The sequence below is a fragment of the Megascapheus bottae genome, chromosome 6, assembly GCF_031878675.1.
Source record: "Megascapheus bottae isolate mThoBot1 chromosome 6, mThoBot2.hap1, whole genome shotgun sequence".
Lineage (NCBI taxonomy): Eukaryota > Metazoa > Chordata > Mammalia > Rodentia > Geomyidae > Megascapheus > Megascapheus bottae.
In genome coordinates this window covers 65950741-65975982 of record NC_143514.1, presented here as the reverse complement: position 1 = coordinate 65975982, position 25242 = coordinate 65950741, and the positions used below count along the sequence as shown (strand labels likewise).

General features: G+C 40.0%; 1 protein-coding gene across 18 annotated transcripts in view; it reads right to left on the bottom strand.

Annotated features, from left to right (window-relative positions):
* The window catches only part of Pum1 (pumilio RNA binding family member 1), a 122555-nt gene that overhangs the window by 56935 nt on the left and 40378 nt on the right, over window positions 1–25242 (bottom strand). For 12 of the 18 annotated variants that reach the window (XM_090335382.1, XM_090335381.1, XM_090335385.1 and 9 more), the window contains 4 exons: window positions 20764–20872; window positions 19624–19802; window positions 6301–6467; window positions 3295–3565 (listed from right to left, as the gene is read on the bottom strand). In XM_090335382.1, coding sequence (XP_090191508.1) covers window positions 3295–3565; window positions 6301–6467; window positions 19624–19802; window positions 20764–20872 — 726 coding nt within the window. The remainder of the gene's footprint in view (window positions 1–3294; window positions 3566–6300; window positions 6468–19623; window positions 19803–20763; window positions 20873–25242) is intronic. The other 6 variants (XM_090335394.1, XM_090335396.1, XM_090335395.1 and 3 more) reach the window with 2 other exon arrangements.

Genomic DNA, 25242 nt, shown 5'->3' with positions numbered 1-25242 from the left:
TCTGGCTTTTTAGTAGTTAACTGGAGATAAAGAATCTTGTGGGCTTTTCTGCCTGGCTGGCTTTGAACCATGATCCTCCAATTTCAGTCTTCTCAGCTGAGATAACAGGCATGAGATACCAATGCCCAGCAAAACAATATATAATTAAATATTCTGGACTGGTGATGCAGCTGAATAGTAGTGCATTTGCCTGGCAAGCACAAGGCTTTAGATTCAATCTCCAGCACAATAAAAACAAACAAGAAAAGTTTTGGGGACAGCAACCCACAAAACTGCAGATAGAATTTATGGTAGGCATATGCATGTGCAGGCGTGCACACACACACACACACAGAGTCTGAATCCACATTATGACAACAAAAAGAAAATAAACAGTAACCAGGTACATAACTTAACAGTCCAAAGCCAAAGCACACAAGGAACCAAGTTTGCAGTCACCGAAGAGAAAACTGCCTTTCCTATACTGACTCCATGCTTTGCAATTTGCTGTAAGCTGATATTAATTTTTATAAAACCAGTTTGTTACACCAAATAAAGACCTAATTAAAGGGAAGTAGTGAGGGAAGTAAGACAAGAAGGAATTAACTAGAATTAACCATTCTACTCTTTGTAGAGTCTAAGATGACATCTTTGCTGTTCATCTAAGGAACCCAAACCAAAGAGAATATGAAGAAAACACGTGCCACTATAGATCCCTGGCTCCACTTTCTCAGAGCTAGTTCATGCTGTCAGACTCATACCTGGCTCCTGTCTTTCCATGATTAATTGGACACAGGAGTCTCACAGGCTTTGTAGTGCCTAGGCTGGCTTTGAACCTCGATCCTCAGATCTCAGCCTCCAGAGTAGCTAGGATTACAGGCGTGAGCCACCGTGCCCAGCTGGCTCCTTGTCTTCTCTACACTCATCAGCCTGTGCCCTACACCTTGCATCATTCCTCTCTCCATTACCTCTCACGCTTTCCAACTGCCCATCAAGTTCAAATTGGTCAATGTATAGTATGTGGGGGAAAAAGTGTTATGTATAATAGACATGCATGCATATTTAATATACATAGAATACATAACACATAAGAATGCATATTGTATATGTAGTAATGTATATTACATAAATAATTGTATAAATAATTGTATAACTTGAGGGTAGGGACAGGAAGGGAAAATGGGGGAAAGTAAAGGCACAGGTGAAACTGACAAAGTATTGTACTCATAACCTGACTTATGAACAACTGTTTAATAATAATGTGATGACACACATACAAAAAATAGTTATCAGTAAATCTAGAATACCAAATCCCTGTTTGTGAACTAAAGAGCAAACATTTATATAGAAAAGACTAGAGACATAAAAGACTAGAGACAACTCTTGTTAAGTTGGGTTAGACTGAGAATATAAACATTGAACCAACAATGGTCAGAAAGAGGAAAAGCACAGAAAGTCAGTTTGTTATGGAGATAGGCACAACTACTTGGAACTACATAGAGAACTGTACTCTCAGAGTTTGTTTTCTGTGGGGAAAATGGGGGTCTTAAAGCTTATAGACTGTGGTGTGGCAAAGTCTTTTATCCCAGTATTCAGAAAACAAAAGGAAAATTATGAGTAGTTTAAAGCTAGACTCCACTACACAGCAAGACCTTTTCTGAAATTTAAAAAAAAAAAAAAACCACAAATACCTACGGAGTGCAGCTCCATAGCAGAGCACTCTCCACCATGTAGGATTAATCCCCAGCAAAACCAAAAACTGCAACCACCACTATCACAACCAATAAAATATGACAAATGGCTTCTTCTTCCTCTTCTCCTCCTCATTCTTCATCTTCTTTTTTTTTTGAGGGGGGGGGACTGGGGGGAGTGGTAGAGGTGCTTGGACTCTAGGCCTGGGCATTACCCCTGAGCTCTTCAGCTCAAGGCTACCACCCTATCCCTTGAGTGACAGCTCCACTTCCAGTTTTCTGGTGGTTAACTGGAGATAAGAGTCTCACAGGACTTTAGTGCCCAGGCTGGCTTTGATCCTCAGATCTCCTCAGCTGCTAGGATTACAGGTTTGAGCCACTGCACCAGGCTCTTTTTCCTTATTTTTATTTCCAAGCTTAAACTCAGGGCCTAGATACCACACCAGAGCATATTTGCTGGGAACTCATTCTTTACCACTTGAGCCAAAGCTCTACTTCCAGCTTTTTGGTGGTTAAAGACAAGGCTCTCGTGGACTTTCCTGCCCTGGTTGGGTTTGAGCTGCAATCCTCAGATCCCACCTTCTTGAGTAGCTAGGATTACGGGCATGAACAACCAGTACCTGACTTTCTTCTCGTAAACCAACTAGGGTCCAGGTTGATATACCTTAGCTTTTTTACTCAAGACTGGTGCTCAGCCACTTGAGCCACAAAAGCTTCTGGTGTTTTGCTGGTTAAATGGAAATAAGAGTCTCATGGACTTTCCTTCCAGGGCTGGCTTCAAATTGTAATCCTCAGAACTCAGTCTCCTAAGTAGCTAGAATTACTGATTTGAGCCACAGGGTACCAAACTATATTCTGGCAAAATTTATAATAATTACCTATCAAACTTCTGGATGAGATTAGTCTCTGAAACTCGTAAGTCTTTATGTTCCAGTCCAAAACTAAGCATTAACAAAATTTATAGTCCACTGAACTTCCACTACAGAGAAAAATTTACAGTGCATTTCAAGATTTTGGTTAATTTAGATGGCTAATTTCTTTAACTTAAAAAAAAAACGACATTCTGTAAACAAGTGTAGAAATTTAACAATGATTTCTCTCCCTACAAAGTACACTAATAAAAATTAAACAGAAGAATCACACATACAAAAACTTATGAATAAAGGCCGAGTGGTTTCATGGTAGACCTAATTTGTGTATCCTCTAATCACATTCCAACTCTTGTAACAATACCAGACACAAAGCTTTAGCCACATTCTAGACTATGTCCATAGTAACTAATGTAACATTAAGACATGGTTAATAAGATGATTTTGATACTGAGATCCTGGGGGGGGGAGAGGGGGCACAAAGAGAGAGTTCACAGTATGACATCAATCTTCAGAGTGAACATCTGAAAGTTGTGCATTCTGCAGGGTAGGGTAAGAGAAGAGCCACTAGAAGTCAAGCAGGGTGCCCTCATCGGTACTCTGGCATGTGGATTCGTTTCTTGAAACCCTCTTTTCCTGCTAGGTTAAGAGGGGTTGGCTACTGACAGTCCTCCCATCCCCTCATTCTTAAGTTACTGGAATAAGGTGTTGTCTGAAAGGAAAGTAGAAAGGGTGACAAGAGACACACACAGTACCTGTTGTTGAGAATTGTAGTCAAAAAGTCCCACAGTTGCAGCTGCTGAGTCCACAGGTACCTGCGTGCCTGAATAATCAAACTGCAGAGGCTCCATGCCCACATGTTCCATGGGGTCCAAGGGGACACTCTGGGACTCCATGTTGGAGAAATCCTCCACGGGCTTGGCACCACTGGTGCTGGTCAGCTGGGCTAAACCCTCAGAACCATTCTGGTTTGGACCCAGAAGATCCACTTCATTAGCAGAATTCTGGCAATTACCAGGGGTACGGCTAAACAGAGAAAGTAAAGGGCATTAAACCATATTTTGATTGGGGAGGGACACTACAGCAACCCCAAGTTTACTTTAAGGATAATGTCCTTAACATAGCTTATTATTCATAATACTTAAAGCAACTTCTTCAACAAAAAAACCAAAGACCCTTTATACTGCTTACAGGTTTATAACCTCCATCTATTACTTGCCTTCCAACATACCCACCTCTGATATTTGCATTACCCACTATAAATTCATATTTCTTTGCCCAATAACCTAGATTTGAGGAACAATGGAAAAATTAAAACAGAAACAAACAACAACAACAAAAAGGCTGTTGTGTGTAGTATCCGTAAAAAGAGCCTGTCTACCAAAACATGTGGAATGAAATATGCCTCCCCAGAGGCATATTTAAATACAGAGCTAATGAGCCAAATGCTGGTAGTTCAAGACTTTAATCCTATCTATTCAGGAGGCTAATATCTAAGGATCAAAGCTTGAGGCCAGCTCAGACAGGAAAGTCCATGAGACTCTCCAAATAACTAGCAAAGAGCCAAAGTGGAAGCATGGCTCAAATAATAGAATGCCACACTTGAAACAAAAAGGCTAAGGAAAAGCACAAAGCCTGAATTTCAAATCCAATACATATAGTGGGGGGAGGAGGAGCCAATGGAAGAAGCTGATTTCTAAGTCTTTCATGGTGTTACACATCTGAGCCTGAGTTCAAATAATAAGAACAAAAATTGTAGCTGGGTACCAATGGTTCATGACCATAATTCTACGCTACTCAGAAGGCTGAGATCTGAGGATCATTGTTAGAAGCCAGTCCAAGCAGAACAGTCTGTAAGGTTCTTATCTTCAATAAACTACTCAGAAAAATCCAGAAGTGATGCCTTGACTGGAGTGGTATAACACTAGCCTTTAATAAACAGAGGCTCAGCGACAGAGTCCAGGCCCTGGGTTCAAGACCCAGCTGTGGGGGCCAGGGAGCCCCTCCCTCCCAAACAAAGCATAGAAAAAAGAAAAAAGTTCATTTCTAAGAGAAAATTTTAATTGTCAAAATAATTCTAATAAAGGTTTTATTTGCTGGCTGCTGGTGGCTCATGCCTATAGTCTATGAAACTCCTTATCTCCAATTAAACTGCCAGAAAACTGGAAGTGCTACTATAGCTCAAGTGGCAGAATGCTAGCCTTGTGCTGAAGAGCTCAGGGACAGTGCCCAGGCCCAGGGTTCAAGCCCCACAACTGACAAAAAAGAAAAAAAGGAAGGGGAGGAGATGTATTGCTGACATTAAAACTCTCCTCTAAGAAACCAAAAGAAGAAAATAATGAAAAGCTAATTCAGCATTGAGGATACTCTCCTACTCACAAGATAATTCTAAAAATCAAAATATTAATATGTTTATCATCCAAACTAAGACACTCCAAAGAACAAAACTGGGCACTACTGGTAATTATCTAGGACACAGGTATAAATAAGGACTTGCCATCACCCTATGTAAAAGCATTGTAGGACTAGATCATCTAAAATCAAACTAGTAATAATTAACATTACAGTAAGGAAATATAGCCTGTGACTACACTCAACACCCTCCACATTCCTTTATATACCATCACCTTCTGCCCGTTCAAATACAACAAAACATTGTCATAGGCTGACTGAGACCCAGAGAGGCTACCTGAACTTACCCAAAATACCATAGGCATTTGTTACCCTTTGCCTCAATTTTTAAAGTCTGTAATTCTTTATATGATCAAGATACAAAACTTAAACTAGTATTATTAAACAACTGCCACTTGTTCTTCAAAAACTGATTTTAAGAGTCTGATTGTGGTAGGACAAGGGCTGTGTTTATATATGTGAAAATACATAACCGTTAACTTTGGATTGATATTAGAATTATCATAATTGTCTACATATATATCATAGAACAAGGATTTTTATGGATTTTTTTCAGTTGTCTGCCATACAACCTGAAGTTTACCTATACAACTGAGGAATACTTGCCAACACTTGGAGACAAATGTATTATATATGTTAAATTATAGGTAAGATCTGCAAACCAATCATGACCAGAGATAGGATGAAAGCTGTCTATGAAAAGGATATCATTAAGAACAAGTCATTTGGTAGGCATGGGGAGGCACACACCTGTAATCCCAGTACTCAAGAAGCTAAGGTGAAAACATGATAAATTCAGTGCTGGCCTAAGCTGCACAGCAAGACCTTGTCTCAAAAACATAAAACAAATGAATCAACAAAAAAGTCATTTAAACTTCAAAATCAGGGAAATGATCCATGCCCTACAAACCTACCTGAAAGGAACTTAGGAAACTCAAATGAGATAATGCACATGTTTTCAGTGATTTTCCCCACAAGGTGCCAGAGGGATATGACACTCTCACCACTAGTAACAGTGCTGCTCTAACATAGCAATGGAGAAGAAACCTGGGAAATGCCCTAAGGCACCTACATCAGGTGATTTCCACACTCAAGAATTGCAAAAATAATCTTTACAGAACTGTTCTTCAAATCCTAGACATCTATACAAACATAGTCAATCTCTTATGCAAAGTACCAAGTATTAGTAACTCTTAAACATTTCACCTTTATCAGTTTATATTTTTATGTCATGATCTATTCTAGAAGTAATTCTTTTAAATGAAACACAGGGTGGGGGATAAAAAAAAATCAAAATGAACAAAACCCATAGCCCACATTCAAAAACCAGAAGTGTAAAATATACAAACCTAAAATCTTTGACGTCTGCATCAATCCCATTCTGCACTGGTAAACCATTGGTCTTGTCCATCACATCACCCTCCTCCTTCAAATCTCCTAGCTTATCTCCATCAAACGTACCCTTGTTCTTCTTTTCACTTTTGTCGTTTTCATCACTGTCTGCATCCCTTGGGCCCTGTTTAAAAAATAGCTTCAGCTTCACTAATCATCATCAACTAATAGTGGGCAACCACTGTGGACACCAGACTACACTAGATGCTAATTAGAACAGGACAGTGTCCATGCCCTTTCAGACATTACAATCTAATTAACAAACAACACAGAGGAAGGAACACTACAGAAAAAGTCTTGCCAAATGGGAGGAGACATATATACATTTAGAAAGTTTGTAACAGTCTTATACCCACTGTCTATAGCAACCTGAGCTCTCCCCACAAATATACCCATCTTCTCCCAAAGCCCAGCCTAACTTTGTACTGCTTAGCCCAACTTCTCTATTCCAAGTATCTGTCTATATGACTCCTAATAAGTCCCACAAATGTGAGCTAACAATTCAGAGGGAAAGTGTTACAGTGTTCATTAAGACCATAAAAATAATTTCATTCCCCGCCACTTCCTATACAAGCTCCTCTCTTATTCCAAATAGTAGTCCTACATCATTCCAGCGCTATTATTCTACTATACTTGATCTTAGGAAATACGTCCTGCCAATTTGTACCATCATCTCCCCAGTTCTACCCTATTAATCTAACATCACATTGCACTAATAATTAAATGGATTTTTAATGCTTCCAACAAATTAAATCTAGCTGTGAAATCCTATCAGGACAAGATCTCTGAAAACTATCTGCCATCCCCCGCTACCTGACTATTTCAAGGCAAATTACTCTTGAAAACTAATTGGAGGTAAACTGAAGTATGTGAAGTCAGAGACCTTATCTCTGGAATGTTTCAAACCCTAAAGCCAGAAACATGCCAACAGTGATCCAGAGCTAGACATATTTATGTTCTGCCTTGTAAGAAAAGAAGTGATTTCTATAGTGACATACAAATGTGTAAGTACTGAACGTATAAAGCAAATGCAATGTAAATTATCAAAAGGAAAAATTCCTATATTGACACAATAGAGAAGTTTTTAGAACCTTATACCGGAGGGCTTACCTAACTAACCATATCATCTATAAAACTACAGGGAGAACACCTTGCTGTGTCCCGCCACTGAGTCCTGATTTAAGAAGAGGTGTACTACAGGGCCGGGAGTTTGGCCTAGTGGTAGCGTGCTTGCCTAGCATGCACGAAGACCCAGGTTCGATTCCTCGGTATCACATACATAGAAAAAAGCCGAAAATAGTGCTGAGGCTCTAGTGGTAGAGCTCTAGCCTTGAGAAAGTCCAAGGACAGTGCTCAGGCCCTGAGCTTAAGCCCAGGACTGGCAAAAAAAAAAAAAAAAAGAAGAAGACGTGTACTAAGTTTTAATTCAAGCTCCTAGGAAAAGGCAAGACCAAGCAACAGAAGATGAGAGCTTCTGCACAGCATTTCCAGTCACCAAACCCACATTTTGGTGGGGGAACATCAATAATGAACCACAGAGCAACTGTGAACAGAGCACTCCTCCAACAGACTGACTATAGGTATGGGCAGGCCTACAGAGCTAAAACCAATGGATGCTCTCAGACCAGTTCTTAAGAGATAACTGGCCCAGAAAGAACTGACGTTCTTATACCCTCTGGCAACTAGATCAGAGCCCATTTTACTATTAAAGTCATTCTCTATTCAAATGCAATAGAGAAAAAGGAGCATTGCCTGGATAATATGGAAAAAGGAACACACAACAAGGAACTAACTCAGAAAAAGACATACACCTTAGCTTCCGGTGACATCAAGATTGTTAACCACAGCATTGGCAGCTAATAAAATATGCCTTTCAGAGTAGATCTAAAAAGCACAAGCTTATTTGTTACTGATTCAAAGGGACTGAATAAAAGGCAACTGAATACTACGCAGAGATCCCAAAACAGAGGTGGCAATATGACAGGATTCTAAAGGCAAAAAGACTTTACCTTTACAATAAAAACGAAAAATGCATTAAAAAAAAAATAATAGCCACAGGGGCCAGGAGTGTGGCCTATTAACAGGGCTAACCTAGCCATGAACAGCCCTGGATTTGATACCTCCATACCACATACACAGAAAATGCCAGATCTGGTGCTGTGGTTCCAGTGGTAGAGCACTATCCTTGAGCAAAAATAGCTCAAGGAAAGCGAGCAGGCCCTAAGTTAAACCCCAGAATTGGCAAATAACAACAACAAAACCAGAAAGAATACTTCCCTCCATAGTATAGTACAAAGTTAAACCTCACCGAAAGTACATTTTACATTTTTACATTTCTAGCACTAACTCTAATGTCTAGCTTGGAAATTCCAAAACAATCAAAAAGAGCAAAAATACAGGGCCGGAAGTTTGGCCCAGTGGTAAGAATGCTTGCCTAGCATGCATGAATACCCAGGTTTGATTCCTCAGTACCAGATACATAGAAAAGGCTGTGGCTCAAGTGGCAGAGAGCACCAGCCTTGAGGAAAGCCCAAGGACAGTGCTCAAACCCTGAGTTCAAGCCCACGACTAGCAAGAAAAAGAACAAAGCTATTCTATAAAATTTAACTGCCAAAACAGGGCAAAGTGGCTCATACCTGTATTCCTAGCTACTCAGGAAGCTGAGATCTGAGGACCGAGGTTCAAAGCCAGCTGGCTCTTATCTCCAATTAACCTCAGGGTAGGGTGGTAGCCTTGAGCTGAAGAGCTCAGGGGCAGCACCCAGGCCCAGGAGTAGGGCGGTAAGCTTGAGCTGAAGAGCTCAGGGAAAGTGCATCCCAGTCGAGTTCAAGCCCCATGACCCACCAAAAAAAAAAAAAAAAAAAAAAAAATGCCAAAATAAAAAGCATTTTCCTGTTGTCTTTACTGTCAACAAACAAGAATCTAGACAATGGTAACAAGACCTACATTCAAAAAACAACAACAAAAAGAAAAAGAAAAACTTCTACTTCAATGGGAAAAAATATTTCATGTAAATAGCAAAAGAATATTACAAAAACCAATCCACTCCCACATATAAGCAATCTTTGGCAAGTCTAAAAATGAAATCACAAGTGCAAGATAAATAGTTCAGCTCCAAGATCTGACAATTAGTTCAAAAGATCTGAGACAAACTGCACAGAAAGCAATAGGATGATTCCACAAACAAGAAGCTGGTAAAGAGGCATATTTCCTGGTCAAACCAGTGCTCTACCTCAGATGTCTAGTGAGCCTTCATAAGAAAGGCCTTACTGGAAACCTGCTCAGATAATCTATATGCTCATTGATCATCTGCATGTGAATGGTATGGTGAAAAACTGGCCACTAATTACTGTATCCTCCTCAACAATTAACCATTAGAAAACTAGAAGTGGTGAAGTGGCGTTGTACCTCAAGGGGCAGGGCAGTAAGCTTGAGCTGAAGAGTTCAGGAACAGCGCCCAGGCCCAGAGTTCAAGCCTCACCAACCAAAAAAATTGCCACCTTGCTGATGGCTCATGCCTATAATACTAGCAACTCAGGGGGCTTTCGATCTGAGGATTATGATGGGCAGCAAGACCAACTCTTATCTCCAATTAACCACCATGAAGTCAGAAGTGGAGCTATGGTTCAAGTAAGAACTGAGAAAAAGCCAAGAAAAAACACATGAATCATAAGTTCAAGCCCCAGTACTACTACAAGTGTATGTACCTGCGAGTGCAAGTGCGCACGCACGCACGCACGCACGAGCGCACACACACACACACTTCAGTAAATTAAAAGAATAGTCCTCAAGCTGGGAAGTGATGGTTCATGCCATTAATCCTAGCTACTCAGAAGGCTTAGATCTAAGGATCTCCGCTCAAAGCTGGCAGGGGCAAGAACACCCATGAGACTCATATCTCCAGTTAACCACCAGAAAATCAGGAGTGATGCTGAGGAAGGCCTTACTGGAAACCTGCTCAGATCATCAGGAGTGGTGCTGTACGGTTCAAAGTGGTAGAGCACTATCCTTGAGTTGAAGAGCTCAAGGACATTGTCCAGGCACAGAGTTTAAGCCCTGCAAGCCCCCCTTTCGCCCCCAAAAAAAAGTCCATCATGAAAATGATTAGCAGTCAAGTCTAATTTCTGAATGCTACCAAGAACACAAGAAGCTAAAACTAATCAAAAAATATTATTTAAATATACTGGGGCCAGGAGTTTGGCTTAGTGGTAGAGTGCTTGCCTTGCATACACGAAGACCCAGGTTCAATTCCTCGCTACCACATACATAGGAGAAAAAAAGCTGGAAGTGGTGGTGTGGGTCTAGGGGTAGTGCACTAGCCTTTAGAAAGTCCAAGGACAGTGAAGTGTTCAGGCCGAGTTCCAGCCCCAGGACTAGCCAAAAGAAAAAAAAAAAAAAAAGATACTACTAGATTTGGATTCATATAAATATGAGAAGTCTACAGTATATAGGAAAGGTATAAAGGGGCAAATAAACTTTAAGGCTTTTTTTTTGGGGGGGGGGGCGTGGAAAGTCCTGGGGCTTGAACTCAGGGCCTGAGCACCGTCCTCACAAGGCTAGAGCTCTACCACTTGAGCCACTGTACCACCTCTAGCTTTTTTCCTATGTATATGATACCAAGGAATCAAAGCCAGGTCTTCATGCATGCTAGATAAGCACTCTACCACTATGCCAAATTCCTGGCCCTATTTTTACATTTTTTATGGTATGCAAAATACAGTATTCATGTGGGGGGTGTGGGGGGGAGGGTAATGGGTACCAAGACATGTGAAAGGGTATCAATGTATGTGAATTAATGCACCTTCTATCTGGCAAATATCATGTAACCCTTTTACTAATTACAATTTTAAAAAAATACAATACTCATAACTAAACAGTGTTTCAGAAAGTACTGATACAGGCTGAAAGCGTAGCCTAGTGGTGGGTTGCTCGTCTAACATGCATGAAACCCTGGGTTAAATTCATTGGTACCACATACAGGGAAAAAGCCAGAAGTGGTGTTGTGGCTCAAGTAGCAGAGCAGTAGCCTTCAACGAAAGTGTCCAAGGACAGTGCCCAGGCCCTGAGTTCAAGCCCCAAGACTGGCAAAAGAAGGAGTGGAGGGAGGGGGGGAGAGAAATCAAGCAAGCAAGCAAGCAAGCAAGCAAGCAAGCAAGCTGCTGCAGGGTTCACCAAACCTATGTTCTATCTCAACTGCTAACATGAGTCATAAGACTTAGGACAGGCCATTCAATTTCATAATTTTGTTTAATAAAAGATGATTAGGAACATCAATAAAATAATGCATTGTGAAAGGTAAATATAAGTCATTTTAAACAAATGTAACAACCTAAGTATTAGTTAAAAAAATAATAAAGGAAAGAGATGCACTCATGGTATTTCTGAGGTAATACTCTGTAAGGTACCGATTAAAAACCTTAAATTTAAAAATTAAGTAGTTTATCAATCAAGTATAGAGCCTTCCCAAAGGAAGTTATTTTCACAAAACTGCAGATAAATGTTGAGATCATTACAAATCTTTTTTAATAGTCTGGTTTAACTGGTCTGCAAAGCTTTTCCTCATAAATCTCTGATAAGAACCCATAACTGAAAATATAATTACAATTGAAATCTAACATAAGCATCAAAAAAGGTAAAGTTCTATATATAATTTGTGGGTGAGGACAGCAGGGGGAAACTAGAGAAAGTGAGGGAAGCAGTGCCATTGTCCTGTAATCCTACTACTCCAGAGGCTGAGATCTGAGGATCACTGTTCAAAGCCAGCCCAGGCACTAAAGTCCATGAGACTCTTGTCTCCAATTAACTACCAGAAAACTGGAAGTGGTGCTGTGGCTCAAGGGATAGGGCTGAGCTGAAGAGCTCAGGGACAAAGCCCAGGCCCAGAGTGCAAGTCCCATGACTGACCCCTGCCACAAAAAAAAAAAAAAAAGTACTCATTACAACTGTAACCCCTCTGTGCATCACCTTTAATAATATTTTTTTTTTAAAGCAAGGTTGTGTTTTAGTTTTCCATCAGTAAAATCTAGTACACAACAGTACTTTAAAGCATAGCAGGTGGGAGTGGGGGGAGGGAAATGGGGACCAAGACTTGAGAAAGGGTATCAATGTATGTGTAGTAATGCACCTTCTATCTGGTGAATATAATGTAACCCTTCTTTATTTACAATAAAAAATACAGGGAAAAAAAGAATATGAGGGGGGTCGGGAGTTTGGTCTAGTGGTTAAAGTGCTTGCCTAGCATGCATGAAGACCCGGGTTCGATTCCTTGGTACCACATACATAGAAAAAAGCCGGAAGTGGTGCTGAGGCTCAAGTGGTAGAGTTCTAGCCTTGAGAAAGTCCAAGGACAGTGCTCAGGCCCTGAGCCCAAATCCAGGACTGGCCAAAAAAAACAAACAAACAAACAAAAAAAAAAAAAAAAAAAAAGAATATGAGGAGTAACAGCATCTTTGCAGTAAAAGTTTCTTTAAGATGAATAATCCAAAAGCGTAAAGCTCATCAGTAATACACTAAAAATGCAAGGATCATAGACCAACTAAAATCTCTACAGTGAGACCAAAAAAGGTGCTGGGATCCCAGATGGTCACAGAGGGGGAGAACATGTTCCATTGCTATGTATCCAAGCAAACAGGAACAAGAGTGACACACCACTGAGATCAATGCCAGACTCTTGGCTCCACTTCCTCAAAAGACTCAAAGAGGAAGAACATTTCCAAGTGTATCTCTTAATTGTTTTGTTTTATTTTTTTGGCCTCTCCTTTTTCAAACAGTATGGTGGGCTTCATTACGCTATATTTTATATGTCTCTTAGTCCAGAATAGTCAGAAATAGAATTTTAATTTTTTTGGACTACAGTGATTTACAACAAAGCTCCACATGGCAGAAGTCATTCAGTGAGATAGGACTTTTCCTTCCTTTTTTTCTAAAAGAGAGTATTTTTTTTGTTATGTGCTGAATGGGGGGAGGGGGTGGCTGGACCACCTTAGCGAACATAGTGGCATCTCCTGTACAACACTTGTCGGTTTTTGACAAAATACCAAAATTTATCTGTTAAGTTCCTTAAAGAGCAGCTTAAAGCTCTACTAAAAATCAGTGTGTTTGTGGGTCTCAACACCAATCCTGGGTCTTGAACTCAAGATATGGGCGCTATCCCTAAGCTTCTTTTTTGTTTGAAGCTAGTACTCTACCACTTGAGCCACAGCTCCACTTCTGGTTTCTTTTTAGTAGTTTCTGAAGGTTTGCATGAACTTTTCTGCCCTGGCTGTCTTCAAACTTTGATCCTCAGATCTCAGTTTTCTAAGTCGCTAGGTCTACTGGTGTGAACCACCAGTGGCTGGAGTAGTATTTTTAAATGAATGACATTTTTAGATTGATAGCCACATGAAATATTTAAAAGGATGATTATTTTTAAAAAGGAACCTGGGGCCAGGAGTTTGGCCTAGTGGTAGAGTGCTTGCCTAGCATGCAGGAAGCTCTGGGTTTGATTCCTCAGTACCAAATAAACAGAAAAGACCAGAAGAGGTACTGTGGCTCAAGTGGTAGAGTGCTAGCCTTGAGCAAAAGAAGGTCAGGGATAGTACCCAGGCCTTGAGTTCAAACCTCAGGACTGGCAAAGCGAAGGGAAGGAAGAAAAAAAAAAAAAAAAGATTATGTAAGGCAAATGATACAAGTATAATTCTTTCAAAAAAAAATTTCCTTCAAGTACTTCTAACTTCCCTGTTTTCTCCCCCATCACTTTTTTCACAAGACATATAAGACATCCTTTAACTGCACTTCCTCAAGGCTTCAAAACTGCTTCAGTCCTGTTTATTCATGAGGGAAACTAATCATTAAACTCCTAATCCAACTGGTTTTTCTCATGAATGTATAATAATCAAGCTACTATTAAATTTGATCAGTCTAAGACACTATCCTTTACATGACAGTGAAAAGGAAACATTAGTAATTCAAGTATTCCATGGCCTCATGTGAATGGGTATCGTGTGCAGAATCACCCAAATTCCTCATGTGCATAAAGAAGGGTCAGTATATCTGCTGTGATTCCCAGGAATCATCTTATAGGTGATAGAAAGTATTTCTTCTTATGATAAAGAAATTTTTTTAAAAAGTTGCTGTTTAGGGACCAGGAGTTTGGCCTAGTGGCAGAGTGCTTGTCTAGCATGCAAAAAGACCCAGGTTGGATTTCTCAGTACCGCATACGTAGAAAAAAGCCAGAAATGGTGCTGGGGCTCAAGTGGTAGAGCTCTAACCTTGAGAAAGAGAACCAAAGGACAGTGCTCAGGCCCTGAGTCCAAGCCCAGGATGGGGAGGCGGGGGGGGGGGGGGGGGGGGGGGGGGAGAAGAAGTTGCTGTTTAAAGTGATCTAATCAGCATTTCAAAATTGTATATTACATGCAAAGTAAAATATATAGAATTATTATTTAAGACAAGTCTAAATCTGAGACTAAATTTTATGTTGTTTCTAATAGCTTCCTCATGATTCAGTCTTCCATGAAAATTATATTTTAATGGAGTGCTAATCAAACTTTGATATGAACATAATCATTAGGGGTATCTTTTCAAAATGCCAGTTTTAAGGGCCAGGTACAATGGTGCAAGCCAGTAAAATTATCACCAGAAGTCTGAAATATTTGAGTTCAAGGTCAGTTTGGGATACATAGTAACTACCTGTCTTTTAAAAACAACAAAGGGCCAGGAGTTTGGCCTAGTGGTAGAGTGTTCCTCTAGCATGCACAAAGACCCAGATTCAAATCCTCGGTACCACATACATAGGAAAAGCCCGAAGTGGTGCTGAGGCTCAAGTGGTAGAGCTCTAGCCTTGAGAAAGTCCCAAGGACAGTGCTCAGGCCCTGAGTTCAAGCCCCAGTACTGGCAAAAAACAACAACAACAACAACAACAAAGCTTGGTACTGGTGGCTCACACTTATAATCCTAGCTAAACAGGAGGCTGAGTTCTGAGAATCACAGTTCAAAACTAGCCTAGGCAAAGAAGTCCCAGAGACTACGCACAATTGCAGCAGGTATGAGCATGAGGCCAAGTTCAATTGCTGGTGCTGATAGAAAAAAGCAACTACAAATGCAGCACCCCAACAAACGGTCAGGTTTTAACTTTGATTCTGTGGATCTAAAAGGCCATAAGAATATATACTTTTAAGCTGGACACTGGTAGGTCACACCTGTAATCCTAGCAGCTCAAAATGATAAGATCTGAAAATTGTAGTTTGAAGCCAGATCAGGCAGAAAAGTCTATGAAACTTAGTGGTCGAGTGCTTGCCTAGCATGCACAAAGACCCAGGTTTGATTACTCAGTACCACATATATAGAAAAGCCAGAACTGGTGCCATGGCTCAAGTGGTAGACCAAGGACAGTGCCTAGGACTGGCCCAAAAAAAAAAAAAGTTGAAAGTGGAGGTGTGGCTCAAGTGGTAGAGAGCCAGCCTTGAGTACTAAAGCTCTGTATGTCCCAGTACTGGTTCGAGTTCATGCACACACGTATACACAAACACATGGATATGCATGCGCGCGTGCGCACACACACACACACACACTCACAAAACTGAATGTCTACCAAATTTCCCAGGTGATGATAATAATATTGATGCTTTAACTTTGAAGAGCAAGACTTAACAGGAATTTACTCACTCTCTTTTTCAGATGAGGAACTTAAGGTACAGCTAAGATTCAGACCCCTGATTTCCATCTGTATTACATATTTCAGTTTTAAAAAAAAAAAATCCAATCAAAAGCATTGGTTACCTAAAATAATGAAGCAAGTCTAGCAAAGAAAATCATCAAGATAAGATGTGTGACCCAAATAAATAAATCACCAGGCTAGGACGCAGATACTCCCTAGACTACAGAAAGGTCTTTCAAGTTATTTTCCTAAATATCTTTCTTCTGCAAGATTAGAACAGCCTTTACCATAATGAGTAATTGGTAGTTGTCTCATTCCCTTAGGTACTATGAAGGCAAAGATTTATCGGCTGGCTGGACTTCCATTCCAGAAGAGCAGCAGGGTATGGTTGGGCCTCCTGAGGCCTCCACAGTTCAGTCAATTCCACTGGATTTGTAGCCATTTTGAACTGTGTGGGGAAGAGGAGTCAAGACCTGTGCTACTCCAAGAATAAGTAAAATAATACCAAAAAAGGGGAAGAATTTAATTGGCATTATTAATTTTGTTATTATTTTAAAAACTGCTAATCCAGATTTATATGCAGAACACTAAAATTCTGCAACAAGTGCTAACTATGGTAGCTAGATTATTCATCAGTGTGAAAGTTTATCAAAATGAATTCAAGAGTTACAATATTTTCAATCGGACAACCTCATTAAAAATGGGAAAATCCTGCATACATTAGTTACAAACCACTTTACCTGAAAATCTTAACGTCTAAACTAACTATTATATATCTGAACGTGACCTTTTAGTACTTGCTTGAGGTCTACAATCACTATGTCATTGGAGATGATGGTTTCAGCTCTTGGGAGATTAACAGGAGGTTCTCCGTAGCTTACTGAAGGCACTGGTGATACCCAAAAATGCTCTAGCCTACACACTAATAAGTAGTGTTGTTTAGAGCAATTATCCACAACAAGCATACACCCTATCGTCTTTCTTTTCAAAAGAAAAGGTTTGCTTTTCAACTAGAAAATGATTCGGTTTCCATAAACATAGCTTTAACCAGGTGTCACCTTAACCAACAGGCAGAGTAAAGCAGCGCATTAGGTATAAAATCAAGCAGAATACAACCCCAATTAGCAGTTTAATGATCTTCATCCATAATGGTCTTCAGCCACAAGAGGATGGCACAGGCCAACATAGTGGCTTGACATTACTGAGCAGCCAGGCTTCCTTTATCATTCTATAGAAGTCAAACATGGGGTAGTATTTCACTGTCTATCTGAGAGTTTCCCTTTAAGAAGAAACTAGAACATAGATTTGGAGACATTTCACTTATCTGTATGAATATCTCAGAAGCTTAGCAAAAAGTCCAGTATTCTGGACTATGGGTATAGCTCAGCAGTTCAACGTTTGCCTAGCACACACAAGCCCTGGGGATACCCAGCATCACAGTGGGAAGGGAGAGAGGAGGGGAGGAGAGGGAAGGGGGAGGGGGGGGAGCAGATCAGAGCAGAGCAGAGGGGAATGAAAAGGTAGGGAGGGGGACAAGAAAGAGTCCAATTCTGAGGCCTAATATCCTCTGGACACATAGTGTAAAAGAGCTAACAATTATCAGTCTCCCAAGACAACTAAATATGAAACCCTCCTTTACAAAAGTAAATGCAAGATACTAAATCCAAACACAGTCTTTATCATTTAGAAAGTATGTATAACAAAGTATCAGTAATTTGGTTCCACCATTTTATCAATCTCATAATTTCTGCTGCCTTCTATAAATTGCACAGTAATCAGGCACACGTCTCCTAGCTAATCTCCACAAACTAGAAATTGGTTACATACACACCTATCAGATAGTCCACAGCCAGTTCATAAAGGGTATACTAGCAACTCACTAATACACAGCACTAATTTTTCTCCTCCAACAAATAAAAGTTAAAGACAATGTCTTGAAGGCAGCATTACCTCAGAGGAATGAATACTCAGATGAGGAAGAAAGAGTGAGCTGGGAATTGGGTACTAAAAGAAAATTAAGTCTTTCCCTTACACAGCAGGCACATGATAATTTGCCCTGATCCCATTCCTCACATCCATAGGGTAGATCATGTTCTTTCCAAGAAGCCCTTTGGGAAGGGTCAAACTAAAAGGCCAGAATTCTATTTGATCCATAAGCCACTAAACCTGATCTAAGTCTTTGCAAGGTCAAAAGACCAAAAGACAAAAAATAAATAAAAATTAAAAAAACAACAACAACAAAAGACCAAGAGGCAATCAGATCCAGCTTTAGAATGGCTAGAAGTCAAGAAGTATATTTGACCCTTTAAGAGGCTACATCAAGTTTTAAGTGAAAGTAGAAAAACAGGACCAAGACTTCGACACCTAATGAAACAGGTGTCTAAAAAAAATAGGAAAATGATACTGAATAATAAATTTGATAGAAAGAAATGTATCTGTGTGTGAGTTTAGGGTGGGGTGGGTTATGGTCACAAAAAACAATATCATTTGAGGGAAAGTCCTCCCCCTCCCCCCCTTTTTTTGGGTCAGTAATGGGGCTTGAATTCTGGGCCTGGGCACTATCCCTGAGCTCTTCAGCTCAAGACTACCGCCCTACCACTGAGTCACAGGACCACCTTCAGTTTTCTGGTTGGTTAATAGGAGATAAGAGTCTCACAGACTTCCACGCCCAGGCTGGCTTTGAACCATGATCCTCAGATCTTAGCTTCCTGAGTAGCTAGAGGATTATAGGCCTAAGCCACCAGCGCCAGGCTCCCTTCCCCGCCCACCACCACCACCTTCCTTAAATGCTTACCATCTAGTGGTATTAGTCTAAATGAATTTAGGGGAAAAAGTAGAACACAAAGTGAGTTTGAAGAAGGATATCTCTTGTATCCTTCTAGTTGCAAGTCAGAGCATGAAACTAGTCATAGAATACAAAATTAGGAAGCTTCAAATGGATCTTTAGATTTCTATCTCTAGAAAGTTGATGGCATAAAGAAATCCTTTGGAGAAAGATTATCAAAGATGCTTGAGGAAGGCTACTAAGATTCAGCAGGAAGCAGCTGTAAGTAAACACTGCTTTGTATAACATTCAATATAGAGGTCAGTGACAATGAATTAAAAACAAAAACTGTAAGTAAGGAATTAATAGGACTTCTAATTACCTGACAGGCCAGGTGTGAGAAGCAAAGCTTTTCAAGGAGGGCCAAAGGTGATTTTGTTTATTGTTGTTTAAATTAAAGCCTAGCTTACATAACAAGAATGATCCCACATACCTGGTCCATTTTAAGGTTCCCTAGATACTAGCATATTACTAATCTCAGGTCTGGAATTCCCTAAAAACATCCAGTTTCAACTTAATTTTAATTCTATGCCTTGTTTGCTTTATTGTTTTGGCTTTAAACTAAGAATGCTGTGTTTTCTAGTCAACCAGTGAACTACACTGAGATTTAGATTTCAGTTTTTACTTTCACAGTACTGTATCCCCCCCCCCCAAAAAAAACTACTTCTCCACATTTAAAGTTTAGCTGAGCTTCATTTGCAATAAGTGTTCAAAAACACCCTGTGATGAATGCGTGAGTATCTAAGGAAACTAAACAGGCATTTATTGCTTTAGGGGGAAAGAAGAGAGAGAGATAGGAACAAGTTCCTCAAGACAACTTACAAATCCTCCTTTTCTTAGACAGGAATCGCCCGGGGATGAGCTCAACACATACTCCACCATGCTAACGCCTAGTCCCCCACTCTCCGATCGTGGGGACAGTACAGAATTGACCTCACTGTTCACATGGAAACTCTGACCAGGTCTTCTCTGCACCATGATTGGCTGGGAAACTGAATGATCTACAAAAAAGATACACAAGCATGATACAGTGCAGCCAGAGGCCCAAACAAATTATGAGTGATGTCTCAAGAATAAACCAATAACTAGGAATCGGGAAACTTGCCATGATCCGATGAGCCCAATTTTCCTATGGTGTATTTCACTGAGTACTGATATTCTACATAAGGTAAGAAAACAAAGCACACCTCTCTTTTATCAAAGGTAGAGGAACACAGTAGTTCACATAATTGGTTCCTATAGCTACGTGCATAAATTAACATTTTTCCCTTTCAAGTAGCAGAATTTCTTTAATAGTTTTTATTTGTAGTATCACTAAAGCAAAATGTAATTTTAATGCCCTTTTTAAAAGCAACAAAATAATTTTATCTTTTCTGATGGCTCATGGTCATTTTAAGGTTTCATTCTTGAACTCTGCTATATAATACATTAACTTTTGGGTTTTCTGTCTTCTTATTCTCTGCCATTTGTTGCTCCCTTCTGCTGTCAAGTGTGTCTGCCTCTACAAGTTCTCCTCATCCCTCTTCAGAGGAGGTCTCTGACAAGAGTGTCTGTATCCTCAGTGACTTCACTTGGCCCCGTCACACTGAAAGGTAGATTACCCCGTACATGGAATACAAGGGTAAGGGAAGAAAAGATACATGAACTCCAAATAGCAGGCAAGGATTGTCTAATCCCAAGTAAGGTGACAGCAGTACAGAGCAAAAACTTACAGCTAAAATCGTGCTCATTTCAAACAAGACTAATTCTCTGTGACTAGCACTTTAAAAAAACTGATTTTTTTATCGTTTAAGTTTCAATATATTGCATCATATAAGCTCCTTATGGCAATTATAGTTACAGCGCTGGACATTTGCTTGACATGCTCATGTCACTGACAGGAAATCATGGCTCTGCCAAGTGCTGAGGAAAGGAGCTCTAAGACAGGCATAAATCACAGTACAGATGCTAGATCTAGATTACCTGATGTTCCCCAGGCACTGTCTCGCCATTGATCACCCAGGAATATTCCTTTTGGTCCATCTTTGCTGGATTCATCTGTTTCCCAAAACTTTTTACCTGGCAAGAGCTGCTGCAAATTAAAAATAATAGATGCTTTTAAAGAATTCATAAAGGATGAAAGTACAGCAGTCAACACTTTCTTTTAGACAAGGGTACTGAAGATGCTTACAGTCCCTAATTAATCAAAGTGTTCTGACTACACACCTAGTCAGAGCACTCTCATTTATTTGGTAAAAGCCACAAAGAGGCCTAAGGCAAAGGGAAACACAGACTATCCAATAAAGGCTCACCAGGCTCACCATATATGTCTAGAATTATCCACTTAACCTAAAGCCAAGAATTTTAAGAAGGGGGGGTGCTTATGCTTTCTAAAAAGTCTCTTATTGGGAGTGCCTACAACTAGGGAAACATTTCTGCCTACACATGTACAACCTTACTAGTCACACAAACTGAAACGTGAGCTGAGCTATAAACCCAAATACGGAGTGCTAGAAGCAAAATCTGCTTCCTTTACGCACAAGAGATCCTATTAACCAGACACTTCTCTACCACAACACTAACCTGCAAGATTTGGGGAACACCAAAAAGCCATTCATTCATTACTAGAAAAGAAATAAAAATCCTCCGTTTATTTTAACAACACTTGGTAGTGACTTCACAAAATCATTCCATGTTTTAGAAATACAGTCATCTAACTTCAACCAAAGAAATGATAAATATCATTCTAGTAAAATACTTTATATACAGTTTTGCATTAGATTACAGTACCAATGACAGTGGTTATAAAAAGAAAATTCTGTGAGAACTCCATCATGTATGGTTTTGGTTACCAGCTTTACTCACTAACATGCCCCATCTTATTTCCTCTACGTTTTCTCTGCAACAGCTGTTATTCATACAGCAAACTAAGACATTTAAGACAGTATTTAATCACTGCATTAAAAAAAATAATAAAAGGCACAACTGAAGAACTGAACTTCTCAGAACAAAAACACCAGAAAACACAAAATATCTGCTCATGAAAAGTTCATTTTCCAATTTTGAACCTGGAGCCTAATGATAATGAAAGGAAATGAAAATTTGTATTCTGGCTTCCCAAAGCTAATTTCTAGATCTCTCAGACTATTTTAATGAACCCACAGAAACAGCTCTAGAACGCTATCTCATGGATTTGGATTATTAGCAGGACCAAAACAGTTCATTACACACTTTTCAGCTCATAATTTATTTTCTGAATCAAACAATATCATGTTCTGACATGCTCTGCACAGATACCTAAATTTCCAAAGATGACCCATTGTAAGCAGCAACCAACTCATGGAACTCTTAGTATCTTACAAACTTGAGGGAACTGTGTAAGGGGAGGGAAGCAAGTGAAACAGGTGACAGCCAGATCAGAGGTAAGCAATGGAGTCAGGAAGCATTGGACTAGAGTATGCTCTCATGCCTTCAAGATACTATTAACCACCCTCTGTCTCATTCTCTTCCTGCTGATGAAGGAAATAATTCTCAGGTTGTGGTGATGAGTAGAAACATCATCAATGAGTATCTGCTATAAATGTGTGCCACAAACAAGGATGTCAATAAATGGATTCAAGAGCAACACTATAGCAAAATAGTTATTGAATCATAGAATACCAAAACTGATATAACCCATATGATATACAACTAATGATTCTTGTTTTCAGCCTGTGCTAGTGGCTCTTGCCTGTAATACTAACTGAGATCTAAGGATTGAGATCTAAGGATTACGGTTCTAAGCTAGCCTAGGCAGGGGGGGGAAAAATCTCAAAAAAGCTCAAGGACAGGAGCAGCATTCAGGCCTTGAGTTGAAACCCCAGGGACCAGAACCAAAAGAAATAAACTCTCACCAAGAGTCAATCATTTAACCCACTATTAACAATAAATCCTAAACAAATGCTAGCAGCAGCCCCAAAAGTGCCAGAACCCTATATATATATATATATATATATATATATATATATATTTTTTTTTTTCCCCCCAAAGAAGTGACGAGAAGATCAACTATTATCAGTGACGCCAGCAGGGCTGAAAAGCCAAATTCAGAAGAGATAAAGGAAAAGGAGGTAAAACAGAAAGGTGACAACATACTGACTAGGGACAAGCATGAGTTTGCAAAGCTGATCTGCAAATTAGGAAGCAAAAAACTGAATCAAGTTACTTAGGCTGAGACATAAGCAAATTTAGTTGATTTCTGCAAATTAGGAAGCAAAAAATTGAATCAAGTTACTTGGGCTGACACATAAGCAAATTTAGCTGACCTCTTAAGCATTTTTTTTCTACTCCAAAACACACCCATTGTCAGGCATGGCTCTCAGGAAGCTGAGATCTGAGGATCACAGTTCAAAGCCAATGGCCAGTGGGGGGCGGGGGGACGCAGGGGCAGCAAAGTTCGTGAGACTCATCTCTAATTAACCACTAGAAAACCAGAAATGATGCTGTGGCTCCAGAGGTAGGGCCGTAGCTTTGAGCTGAAGAGTTCAGGGACAGTGCCCAGGCCCAGAGCTCAAGCCCCACAATTTTAAGCATTCTTTGCCTCTATTTTCCACCTAGGAAATGACATTAAAGGAGGTAAAATAACAATGCTGAGGAGTTCATAGTAGCCATGCAAAGAGTCAAATGCTATATAAAAGGAAAAGTACTAACTGTGTAGGTTACATATGCCTATACTCCAACCACTTAGAAATTAAGGCAAGAGGAGGGCCGGGAGTTTGGCCTAGTGGTTAAAGTGCTTGCCTAGCATGCATGAAGACCCGGGTTCGATTCCTCGGTACCTACCATATATAGAAAAAAGCCGGAAGTGGTGCTGAGGCTCAAGTGGTAGAGCTCTAGCCTTGAGAAAGTCCAAGGACAGTGCTCAGGCCCTGAGCTCAAGCCCAGGACTGGCAAAAAAAAAAAAGAAATTAGGCAAGAGGATCCAGACTCAAAGTCTGCCTAGGCAAAGGTGGCATTAGAGACTTCTCAAAAAAAAAAAAAAAAAAAAAAAAAAAAAAAAAAGCTGGGCATGGTGGCTCATGCCTGTAAGCCCTAACTACTTAGTAGGCTGAGATCTGAGGATCACAATTCAAAGCCAGCCTGGGCATTAAAGAACCTGAGACTCTTATCTCCAATTAACCATTATAAAACCAGAAGTGGCACTGAGGCTCAAGGGGTAGGGTGGTAGCCTTGAGCTGAAAAACTCAGGGACAGCACCCAGGCCCAGAGTTCAAGTCCCACAACTGACCACCCCCCAAAAAAAGGAATTCGTAATTCCACTAGTAGATAATGAAACCACGGACCCTTTAATGCAAATAGAAATAATAAAAAAAAGTAACAGCCCCAGCAGAACATCACCAAGTACCACACCTACACCTCTGCAGAAACAGCAAAGTAGGGAACTATTAAAGGACTGAATTTGCCTGGCCATACCAATACCCATATTTGCATAGGGAAGTATCAATGTAGTTTTCTGATGGTCTTGACACTAAATGAGCATTCCAACAACTGTTCTACTCAAAAGAAATTAAGATTTTAGTAACTTCTGGCCACACAGGCTGCCAGAAGAACAAAAACGTAGTTTGTTAAGCAGTTATACACAAAGAGATGATCATGGTTGATAGTGTTCTTATCTGACAACTCAAATTTCCAATGCAAGTTTAGAATCACTGGAATGTAATCAATTGCAAATGATTAGTACCTAGCTATACTTATTTGTATATTCTCATACTATCAGTACATTAAGAGGCTCTAACATCGATTTAAATAAAGAAGAACTGACAGTGACAGAAGTAAGAAAGTATGACAAATACTGATAATCACTGGATCTGGTCTGACCCATAACTTATAGCATAGTAACTTTCAGAAGTTCCTTCTCAAAACCTTAACACCTTCAGGATTTATGTAGCTTCTCTATGCCCCAGACTGTTGTAAATCAAGTGACATAGTGTACAAAAAACCTTTCATATAATCAGGAAGTGCTCACACCTGTAATCCTAACTACTCAGGAGGCTGAGATCTGAGACTTGGCAGTTCAAAGTCAGCTTGGGAAGCAAAGACACTCAGACACTTATTACCAGAAAACCATAGTGGAGCCTAGCCTTGAGACGAAGTTCAGGGCAGCACTTAGGCCGGGAGTTCAAGCCTTATGTCTGACCCTCACCCCCAACCAAATGTCATAAACACTATAACCTGATACTAAAACAATACTATACTGATTTTAAATTAGTGCTAACGTTTATCAAAGTTCTATCCTATTAAAACAAAAAGTAAATCCATCTAAACCTTCAATGTCTACTAGCAGAATTTTAGAAGGGCCTTAAATAATAGGTGAGAGTGAGGAGAAGGAGGAAGAAAGGGAGAAAGAGAAGGAGATAGCTGGGGCTCAGTGGCTCATGCCTATAATCCTGGCTACTCAGGAAGCTGAGATCTGAGGATCACAGT